The 11,682-nt window shown below is 35.8% G+C and overlaps 1 protein-coding gene across 1 annotated transcript; it reads left to right on the top strand.

Annotated features, from left to right (window-relative positions):
- Positions 1-201: 201 nt before the first annotated feature.
- On the top strand, positions 202-5,756 carry LOC120067748 (protein NRT1/ PTR FAMILY 8.3). The gene is made up of 5 exons (XM_039019310.2): positions 202-359; positions 2,263-2,368; positions 2,647-2,864; positions 3,332-3,888; positions 4,669-5,756. Exons 1-5 carry the CDS (start codon positions 309-311, stop codon positions 5,489-5,491), a joined length of 1,755 nt encoding a protein of 584 aa, XP_038875238.1. The 5' UTR covers positions 202-308; the 3' UTR covers positions 5,492-5,756.
- The last annotated feature ends 5,926 nt before the right edge of the window (positions 5,757-11,682 follow it).

Below are 11,682 nucleotides of genomic sequence, written 5' to 3'. Positions count from 1 at the left end.
TTATCACTAATAGATGTTAAAAGTATACCAATATTTAATAATATATTCTTTTGCTATTTCTTCATAATTTTTTTTGTTTGTGAAAATTTCTCTATTTTTTTTTTTATCATTTTCATTTTTTTAAGTAGATTTTCATTTTCGTTTTTGACTTGCATGATCCATAGTTTTTCTTTTAAAATTTTCATTTCAATTATAATGATTCATTGGGTCATCGCCCATGTGTTGATATTTATATTTATAGGACTCACTTTGCTTCTCCAAATTATCTTTCTTATTATTGTATTCTTTCTGATCGGAGAAATAGCGCAATGGGTTCTCAGGAGGACGACCGAGCAATCTTGGAGGAGGGTCTTTTGCAGGTTTAATCTCTATCCCTCGGAATTTTCGGAATTGGACTGTTTCCGCTAATCGAATGGTCAAAGGGTGTAAATCACTTGAATCTCGAACCCATTTGAACTTTTCATCCCGGATTTGATATTTTCTTTCCCCTGTTCGTTAGAGTTTTTAGACGAAAATCTAGAGGATATATATGAAAAGAACATGGATAACCTTTTTACCGAATTAATCGTTTGTGTTATTAAATTGACAATTTAAGCACTTGGATGCCTTGATGACGCTTTCTAAGAAACGGTTTAATAATCTATTCTGATATGCTCATTGGGTATGAAATTGATTTCATATTTTTTGGTTTAATCTTCTTCCTAAATGATGAGTATTGTGGAAGCCGTTTATTTCGTTATATACAGTCAATTCTTTATAATACTGAAGCGTTTTATTTATTTGGAATTGGGTTTGTGAAGGCTGATGACCATTTGTTTACCTCCTGCGCCTTTCTTTTTCCCGCCCGTATTAAGGCTTCTTTAATTTAGCATGATTATGGGAGAGTTTATTTTCCCCTGTAATTGATTTGCAATAGATAATTTGGATGGTTACTCATTTGTGAGGCCATATGAACACACGAGAGGTTTTTTTTTTTTTTTTTTTTTTTTTTGTGGGCTTAGTTTTTTTGTAGGCGCATTCATTCATTTTTTTTCCAAGGAAAGTTGTTGAAATTAGAAAAGCAAATGAGACACATGAGAGGCGATTTGTGCAAGTATACGCACACCCATTACTCGAGTTCATTGTTACTCTAACCAAAAGTCCTTTTGAGTTTTTTCTTGTGACTGTACCTTCGAAGCAGGCTGGATATTGTGTGTTAAAACATGATGTTTTGGTTAAGTAGAAGGATTTTCTCCGGTTGTGTGGCTGAGTGGCCATTGTTAGGTTAAAGGGGAAGGGATTGGGATAATTAGATATTGGTGTTCAGATTTTTGGATAAGGAATGAGAAACTCAACAACATACTGTCACAATCGCTCTTTCGGAAGCTTCTCTTAGCGATTGTGCGGCACTTGTTCCCGCTCACGAACAAGCCAGCCAACTCGATTACGGACTGCCGATGGCACACCGAGTGCCTCTTGCAACCTCCACCCCCGTTTTAGGGAAAACGGTTTTAGAAAACGGGTTTAGAGAAAAGGTTTTCGTAAGATTGTAGTAGACTAGAAAGCAATAAGCAACAACAATGGCTTTATAGAGTACTACTCCGGGTATGGGGATAAGACTTAACCACACTCGTCAATTTCCTCATATGTTGGCACCAAGCATCAACTGTTTTTGGATTGCTCATTCCAAGACTGAAGGAATGAGTATGTTAGCCAGTTTCTAGTCCACCTCGTGATTGACATATATAATATATAGGCATTATAATTACATATATATTCTAAAGGAATTTTCTTTACATTTTTCTCTTAACACGTCATATTACATGTGTCATGTTAATAATTTTCATACAAGAGACTTATAAGGGTTGTGGGGGTTTGTGAAGTGTTCTTATGAGGTATTTGGTTGAGGAGCAAAAAAAAAATGTAATAGAGGGTTACAGAGGGAGAACCAAGGAGGATATGTGTGCACTTATTAGGGTCCATGTCTCTCTTTCGGCTTCAGATGTCAAGTTTTTTGTAATTACGTTTTAGGTCCTATTTTGCTTCATTGGATTCCGTTTTGGTTTTAGTTTGGCAACTTTTGTTTGGGGTTAGTTGTTTGTGTCTCCTTGTATTCTTTTATTTCTAGGTTCACACTTCATAAATTAATAAAAGTAATAATAATTTGGGGAAAAAAAAGATAATATATATATATATATAAGGGTGGTCATGTTATTTATCTTACTTTGCTACACTGCTGGGGTCAACACCTACAAATGCTTAACTTTTGATTTCCTTCTGTAGAATGAAAGCAATGGACTGTATACAGGTGATGGCTCAGTTGACTTCCATGGGAATCCTGTCCTCAAGCAAAATACAGGAAACTGGAAAGCATGCCCATTCATTCTAGGTACTTCTTTTGTGCGTTGGCATAATTAGCATAAACTAGTAACTCAACTTGGACTTAACGATTTAAACTTCAACTGTTATGATCTATATATAATCTAGGGTCATTCTTCCTCTAAGAAATTTTTGTGCTCTTCCCCATTGGAGATGCAAATGTAATGCATTTTTCTAAACGTTTCCCCCCTTTTTTTTATTGTATTTCAATCCTTGAGAAGTTTAAAGTTTAAACTGTCTTTTCTTTTTTATTCTTTACTTGACATTTCATGCCCCTTTTTCGTACAGGGAATGAAGGCTGTGAGCGATTGGCCTACTATGGGATTTCAACTAACCTTGTTACTTATCTTACAAATAAACTACATCAAGGAAATGTATCAGCTGCTAGAAACGTCACTACTTGGCAAGGAACTTGTTATCTTACACCCCTCATTGGAGCTATACTGGCAGATGCATACTGGGGAAGATATTGGACAATTGCTGCTTTTTCAACAATTTACTTTATCGTATGTCTCATGTGAAGTGGATTCGCCATCCCCCCTTCCCTGGCATTTTTTTTATATTTGTGTTCTTTTGCAGATTATAGTGAATAGTGTCATGATGTTCTTTTTTGATAGACTCCTTTGCAACTTTAGGCCCTCTTGAATGAACTGGTTAACACTTTTTCCCCATACTTTTCCTAAAAAAGTTATTTTGAATTATGATCTTATTCTCTTGTTTTTCTGTCTTTCCAAATCCTGTAATGTTAAGTTTAAAATGTAAGAATATTGATAACACAAGATAGTTGCCTTCCATAGCGCAATAAACAGTTTATCAAGTAATATGACTTGTGAAAAGTACTCTAGGGAGGTTATTTGTGGATCATGTGTACTATATTTTGTTGCATAGCATGCACCCATTTCTTTTACCTGCATGCTAGTCTCAAATATTATCTTTTCAGAGTGCAACTAAAGATGCAGGTTTTTCTCTACAGGGAATGTGTACATTAACTCTCTCTGCATCTGTTCCTGCTCTAAAGCCTGCTGAATGTGTCGGGTTTATGTGTCCCCCAGCTTCTGCTGCTCAGTATATGGTATTTTTCCTTGGACTCTATTTGATTGCCCTTGGGACAGGTGGAATCAAACCGTGTGTGTCATCATTTGGAGCAGATCAGTTTGATGATACTGATCCTGCTGAAAGGGTTAAAAAGGGCTCATTTTTCAACTGGTTTTACTTTTCAATCAATATTGGTGCTCTTATATCGAGTAGTTTCCTGGTTTGGATACAAGACAATGCCGGGTGGGGTCTAGGGTTTGGCATCCCTGCATTATTTATGGGCCTTGCTATTATAAGTTTCTTTTCTGGCACAAAGCTCTACAGATTTCAGAAACCGGGAGGAAGCCCAATTACAAGAATGTGCCAGGTTTTGGTTGCATCCTTTCATAAGCGAGATCTAAGGGTTCCTGCTGACAGTAATCTTCTGTATGAGGTGCGAGACAAAAGTTCTGCCATTGAAGGAAGTCGCAAGCTGGAACACAGTGATGAACTGAGGTAACTTTCTTCACTGGCTGATATATAATCTCTATCTGCATTCCAAAATATTTAATCTTAATCCTTTATTAGGCAGACTTCTTATTATTGTGGGGAAGTCTAATTCACGTGAAAATTTGATTTGCCAATTATGGATTAACTGATGCAGTAAAGCGCTGTTATTCTTTCACCATTTATGTGCATGTATAGGGGTGAGGACCAATCTTTCTCCTCTTTCCAATTACCAAGAAATTTCTGAGATCATGTTAGTGGGATCTCCAAATGATATTTTGTGATAGCAGTAATCGGCATTAGTTTTTTAGTAGATTTGCTGGTTTAATCCATCAGGTATATGTGTTGTGGTACAGAGGCATGTTAGAATTTATGCATATTTTGAATCTGTTCTAATCACGTGAATATCTGGTTGATAATTAGCAACCTTACTGCTGCACTATGACCTTCAAAATAATACTAGTTATTACTCTCTGTGCTGACCTTTCTTTGCAAGAAGCAACATCATTTTGTCTGTAGTAAACCTTGCAATTAAATGATGTTTTACTTGGCATATGGTGTGAAAACTTGATTGTGATTGAATAAGGAGACTGTGCAAATACACGACTTATGACTTGATTGGAATGAATGATATTCTAAATGCTTTAAAAAGTGGTTTCAAGTTCTAAAAAATGGTTTTTAAGCATTTGAAAAGTAATTCCAACCCGACTCTCAATGATTACATTTGCATGAAAAATGAGTTATTCCCAGAAGAAGTTCAGCCCAAACTTTTTGTTTTTAATGCTGCAGATGCCTTGATAAAGCGGCTGTCATCTCTGATGCTGAGTTGAAAAGCGGGGACTTCTCCGATCCCTGGAGGCTATGCACAGTAACTCAGGTCGAGGAATTTAAGATTCTTATCCGAATGTTCCCAATATGGGCTACTGGAATCGTCTTTGCTGCTGTATACGCCCAAATGTCAACATTATTTGTGGAACAAGGGACAATGCTGAACAAGACCATTGGTTCTTTCCGTATTCCTCCAGCCTCTCTCTCGACCTTCGATGTAGTAAGTGTTATTTTCTGGGTACCTGTGTATGATAGATTCATAGTCCCAATTGCAAGAAAAGTCACAGGAAAGGAGAGGGGATTCACCGAAATACAGCGGATGGGTATCGGCCTGTTCATATCGGTTTTATGCATGTCAGCTGCAGCCATGGTAGAGATCAAACGACTGGAACTTGCAAGAGAACTCGATTTAGTGCATAAACCAGAGGCTGTACCACTAAGCATACTTTGGCAAATACCACAATATTTCTTGCTGGGTGCAGCAGAAGTATTCACATTCATTGGACAGCTTGAGTTTTTCTATGATCAATCTCCAGATGCCATGAGAAGTTTGTGTAGTGCATTGTCTCTATTGACCACTGCTTTGGGGAATTACCTCAGTTCCTTCATTCTAACCATTGTCACTTACTTGACAACAAGAAATGGGCAGCCTGGATGGATACCAGATAACTTAAATGAGGGCCATTTGGATTTCTTCTTCTGGCTGTTGGCTGGACTGAGCTTCTTGAACTTGTTGGTTTATATTGTCTGCGCCAAACGCTACCGGCCAAAAAAGGCTTCTTAGGGAGCATTTGGGACAAGGGATGAAGTTATGAAGTTTGGGATAGTTGTGAATTTCTGGGATCCAAAATGTAAGAAGTTTTTAAGATATAAAATTGATGTTTTTTAGTTGTGGACCTACAAAATTCTTGGACTAAACAGGAGTGGAGTTCACAACTCTCTATTTCTCAACTCCTGGCTCAAACAACCCTTTTAAGTATGAAGGAAGTAGGTGATGTAACTTGAGTTATTATTATGATCTATTGTATATAAATTATATACTCCCCCAATGTCTCTTTCTTTTCTCTTTAAACTTTAAATTCATTTTTATTTTGCAATTTGGCAAAAATTTGATGTTATGTGCTGAAGTATGGAATGGATTAGTAACAATCTCTGTTGGTTTATTAGTTTATTGTTATTATTCTAATTTTTAAGGCTCAGTGTTTGAGAAAATCTTTATGGTAGTGTTTTTAAATGGAATAAAGAATAATTTTCCTATCAGCATTTTGGGAAAAGGAAACATTAAGGAAGTGAGATCATGTATTAAAATATCTTATATGTAAGGGACCTTGTAGAATTTGAGCCAATTCTTCTATATTTCTTGGCATTCATGCACTAGGCCAGTTAATTGATATCAACAATTTATCTGTAATATTAATCTTCTAAATCCTATTTAAACATGACTATCTATTCTTTACATAATATCAGAGACAAAATTGAAGTCTTCTATGCCTAAATATATCATTAATCCCACCTTTTTGAGTGGGAGAAAATAAGCTTAGGTTTGGTAAGACCATGCAACCCATCACTAAGACTAATCCTTGTCTTAAATTAATAAAATATTTAATCAAAACATTTTGAAGATGTTTAGTATAATTTAATTGATTTTTTAACTTAAAAAAAAGGAAATTATTTTAACCCACTAAACTTGAGAATGAAATGGGAGATGGAGATGGAGTAATCCTTGTCCTGTCTTGCAAACATTCTATTCCAAATGTCATATTATGGCACATGCGTCTTTCTTCCATTAATTAGTATTTGTTGAAGAAGTAGAAATTTCAACTTTTTTTTTTTTTTTTTTTTTTTAAAAATGTGGAGAGAGATCCTCTTTTAACTAGATAGGGATAATATCAATTTGTACTCCTAAATTTAGAGTTTGTAGCAATTTAAATACTAAAATTTATTAGAGTTTGTATCAATTTAAATGCCAAAATTTTCTAAGGGTATCAATTTATATCATCTATTACATCCCACTTATTTTGAAAAATTGGTATGAAACTCACAATTATACCAATTAAACCCCTAAAGATTCATAAAATAAATCAATTTAGACTCTTAATTAGAATTTACTTTAAGAATCATTCATGCATTTTAGTCTAATTGTCTATTTTGTAAAATCGACATTTGAAAATTGATGTAGTTGTATTGTTGACTAGTTGTAGTTGAATTTAAATTGTTGTTAGAATTGAATTAATTGTTTCTTGACGCTTTAACCTATTGTAACAACCAGCTGTAATAGAAGCGGTTTATTACCTTCTTTAACAGGTATCTTCCTTAGGTTGACCGGCTCCCTAGGTTAACAACCATCTAATGTATATAAATAGGCCTTCGTGCCTTCATTTCTAATCATTAATAAAAGAAGTATTCTTGAAGTCTTGAAGCAATACGTCAGCTGGTATCAGAGCGTCGATCCAACGCGAACTCTTCTTGAATCTCAATCTGAAATGGACGCGGAAACATCCTTTTCAACCAAAGCTGTCGAAGCTCGTTTGTTAACAATGGAGAAGTCTATCATCAAAATGAGAAGTGAAATGGTTGAGTTACGATCCATGTTAGCTTAAGTTCTTAGCCAAATGAACATTCAAATTGGAGGGGACAGTCAAAAATATGTGGAAATACCAAACAAAGGTAGAATCCGGATCCAAAAACCTCAAGATTTTGGTATGAATAAGGTGAAAGGTGAAGAAGTGACCATTCTTGATAAACAATAACCACAAAGAAACTACGGAAAGATCAAGATTAACGAAGTATTTCATCAAGAAACCAGACAAAACAAAAATGCAGCTCCAAGAAACCTATACCAAGCAAGATTCAGACCTCAAGAACTTCATAGAGGAAGTTGTATGTTGCAAGATTCTGATTCTTCGAGTGAAGGAGAGAGCTACTTGGGTGGCTTACAAGAAAGAATGAGCTTTCACTGTGGAGGATAACTAGTTCATTATAGTAGTATCGAGTACAAGATGAAAATCGACCTCCCTAGTTTAATGGACAGTTGGACGTAGAAGAATTTCTTAATTGGGCTTCAAAGGTAGAAAACTTCATTGAATATGCTAACATTCTGGATGACAAGAAAGAAACTTGTAGCCTTAAAATTTCAAAGAGGTGCATCGGCTTGGTGGGATCAACTTGAAACCAATCGCCGTTACTATGGTAAATCTCCAATCAAATCTTGGTCGAAACTCTTGAAATTAATGAAGAAAAGGTTCCTTCCCTTAAACTATCAACAAAGACTTTACAACTAATATCAACATTGTAAGCAAGGGGATCGATCTATCTTGATTACACGGAAGAATTTCATAGACTTGGTGCTCGGAATAACCTTCCTGAATCAGAACAACAATTGGTTTCAAGATTCATTCTTGGCCTTCGAGAAGAGATTCAAGAAGTTGTCAAGTTATGCCCGGTAGCATATTTTGCGAATGCCATCACTCTTGCAACAACAATTGAAGAAAGCATCGAGCTAAAACCAACAAAGACCTATCAAAGAAGACAACCTTGGGAAAGGCAGTAACAATCTTTCAAAAGAGCAACCACTGATCAACCACAGCTGAATGCTTCGAAGGCAATAACAAACCAGAAAACCAAGAAGGATGAGGTTCCTCCTAAAACCTCAAATGGCCGAGGGACTAAAAGCATCACCCTCAAGAGGAACTCGAATCCTTATCAAAGGCCAACACTAGGCAAATGCTTTCCATATGGGCAACGAGGCCACTTGTCCAATGAGTGCCCTCAACGAAGAACTTTAGTCATTCAAGAAGAAGATGCCTTTGATAAAGCTAACTGTGATGAGGACAACTTAGATGACCCTACAATGGTACAACCAGATGACGACGACCAACTTTCTTGTGTTCTTCAACGAGTCTTGATAACTCTTAAGGCAGAAAACCATTCCCAAAGGTATGCTCTTTTCCGCACAAGATGCACATTAATGGAAGAGTTTGTCAAATAATTATAGACAGTGGAAGCACAGAGAATATTGTCTCCAAGAAGCTAGTTTTTGCCCTTAACCTTACAGTTGAACCACACCCCAATACTTATAAGGTAAATTGGATTACTAAAAAAGGAGAAACAACCGTCAAGGAGATTTTCACAGTACCCCTGTCCATCAGTAATGTATATCAAGATCAAATTGTGTATGATGTTCTTGAAATGGACGTCTGTCATGTCCTCTTAGGTCAACCATGGAAATGTGACAATAGACTTCACAACGAACGAGATAATACATACGAATTTATTTGGATGGAAAAAAAGGTGGTCCTCCTTCCTGTCGGTAAGTAAGTCACCACAAATAAGGTACCTTCTTCCTCAACTAAACAACTTGTTCTATTATCTCAAGGCAATGATCTTTTGCACTCTAAAGAACAATCTCTTTTAGCCTTTATAGTAAAGCAAGATCCTTTTGAATCATCCAATATTGACCATCTAGATCCACACATTTCTCATTCATTAGAAAAATTCCCCTCTATTTTATAAGAACCAAAATCTCTTAGATAAAGGGCATATACAGCCTAGTCTTGGCCCATGTGCTGTCTCGGCATTGCTTGCACCCAAGAAAGATGGTTCATGGTGACTTTGTGTTGATAGTAGGGCAATTAACAAGATAACCATCAAATATAGGTTCTCTATCCCTAGATTGTTGGACCTTCTAGATCAATTAGGGGGAGTATCCACTTTTTCTAAAATAGATCTTAGAAGTGGATATCACCAAATTAGAATAAGGCCCGAAAATGAGTGGAAAATTGCCTTCAAAACAAATGAAGGACTTTTCGAATGGTTAGTCATGCCCTTTAGCCTTTCTAATGCCCCTAGTACCTTTATGCGCTTAATGAATCAAATTTTATTGCCTTATCTTAATAAATTTGTAGTTGTTCACTCCGATGACATCTTAATTTATAGTTGTTCTTATGAATCTCATCTTGAACACTTGCATATTATCTTTACTATTTTAAAAGAAAATACCCTATACATAAATTTTTTTAAAAAAAAAAAAAAAATCTTTCCTTAAAAATCAACTTTTTTTTAGGGTTCTCAATAAGTTGTAAAGGAGTTAGTGTAGATCCAAAGAAAATTAAATCAATTCTTGATTGGCCTCAACCTAAATCCATTAAGGAGATTCAAATTTTTTTAGGTTTAGCATCACTTTATAGAAAATTCTTACGAAATTTCGGCATACAGCTAATCTTCTCTCTGCTTGTTTAAAAGCTCACATTTCTTTTGCTTTGGGTAAGGAGTAAAGTGCAAGTTTTGATGAACTCAAGAAAGCTTTAAATACAACTCCAATTCTTGGGTTTCCAAATTTTCAAAAACCTTTTGAAGTGTCTGTAGACGCTTTAGGTGTGGGAATAGGAGCAGTACTTAGTTAAGATAAACACCCTATAGAGTCTTTTAGCGAAAAATTGAGTTCTCCTCGACAAAATTGGTCAACATATGAACAAGAACTTTATGCCCTTGTCCGAGCCTTAAAACAATGGGAACATTATCTCCTTGGGAAAGAATTTATTTTATTAACTGGCCATTTTCCTTTAAAATTTTTGCATTCTAATAAATCTATCAGTCGCATGCATGCTAGATGGCTCCAATTCCTCCAACGATTTGATTTTTTCATCAAACACACTCCCGGTAATGTCAAGAAAGTTGTGGATGCCTTAAGTCGAAAAGGTACACTTCTAACTTTACTTCAAGGTGAATTGTAGCTTTTAACCATTTACCTGAATTAAGACATTTGGTATGATTGTTCAAATTATCTTTCAGCTAGAAACTTTCATATTTTTTTATGGCTTTTTTTTTAAAAAAAATGACACTCTATGCATCCCACACACTTCACTTAGAGAGTCACTTCTAAAAAAAGCCCATTCGGGTGGTTTAGCCGAACACTTCAGTAAAGATAAAACCTTAGCATTGTTGGGTTGTATGTCCTAAAACTTGCAGTTTGTAGAGCTAAACATATTCTATTATCAATAAAGATGTTATTCTACATTGCTTTAATAAAGTTGTTATTGAAATTATAAATTGCACTTATAAAAGGCTAAATCTAAAAACTAAGATTCATGGCTGTTATATGAATACTTGAACTTTATGTAGAGACATAAAGATGGATCAAGTTCGAGTAAATAGCCAAAACGATCTATAGTATATTAATAAGGTTGGGTGTCTTATTCTGGTAAAGATATTGGATGTGGCCCACTCTATAGTTGTTACAATCTGTTGTAAGGTACTACAAATGAAGTAATCCTGATTCGTTCATGTACTGACATGAGAAGTGTGGGCGTCCTATGCAATGAGTTTGCATAAGATGGGACCACAAAATAAGTCACTCTTACTTTATACGTTGTTTACTATTTAAGATTTACTATTTTGCTTAGATGACCTAGGTAACATGATCTTAATCCTGAGCTAACTATGAACTCCTATTTATTCGGAATTATCCTTAGATTTGCTTAGGTGAGGGTTGGCTCAACAGCGCCGGCTCAATAAGCCTCCCATTTTAGGGGTAAGACCGAGTAGATAGTTGGAGACATAGGGTGCAAGCCGAAATTCACGCTTACCCGATTTAGGGATAAGAGGAAGGTTGTTCTCTTAAGTACTGAATCCAGGTCTTGAACAATGGGTGTCCATCCTTTCATTGGCTCGACAGGGATCCAGTTTAGTGATTGGATCACAATCCAATTGTTCATTAGAGGATCAGTGGAACTTAAGGAGCAAGACGTAATTTTGGGGGTAAAACAACATTTGACCCAATCGTTATTACGAATAACCTATGAAGGATCGACTTATTGATTATGGTTAAATCAAGTGGACACAAATATATCTACAGTGAGAAGATTGTAACTATCAAGCTATAATGATGTGACTCGATAGTTAACGAATACTGATTATTTCGTTCTAAAGAGCGCCAAGCGACAAGAACAAGCAGAAGTCGTCCTATCTCCTAGAAAG

Source organism: Benincasa hispida, chromosome 12, assembly GCF_027475165.1.
Source record: "Benincasa hispida cultivar pf3 chromosome 12, pf3_genome.v1.1, whole genome shotgun sequence".
NCBI lineage: Eukaryota > Viridiplantae > Streptophyta > Magnoliopsida > Cucurbitales > Cucurbitaceae > Benincasa > Benincasa hispida.
The sequence above is the reverse complement of the archived record's forward strand: the minus strand, read 5'-3'. Positions and strand labels throughout refer to the sequence as shown.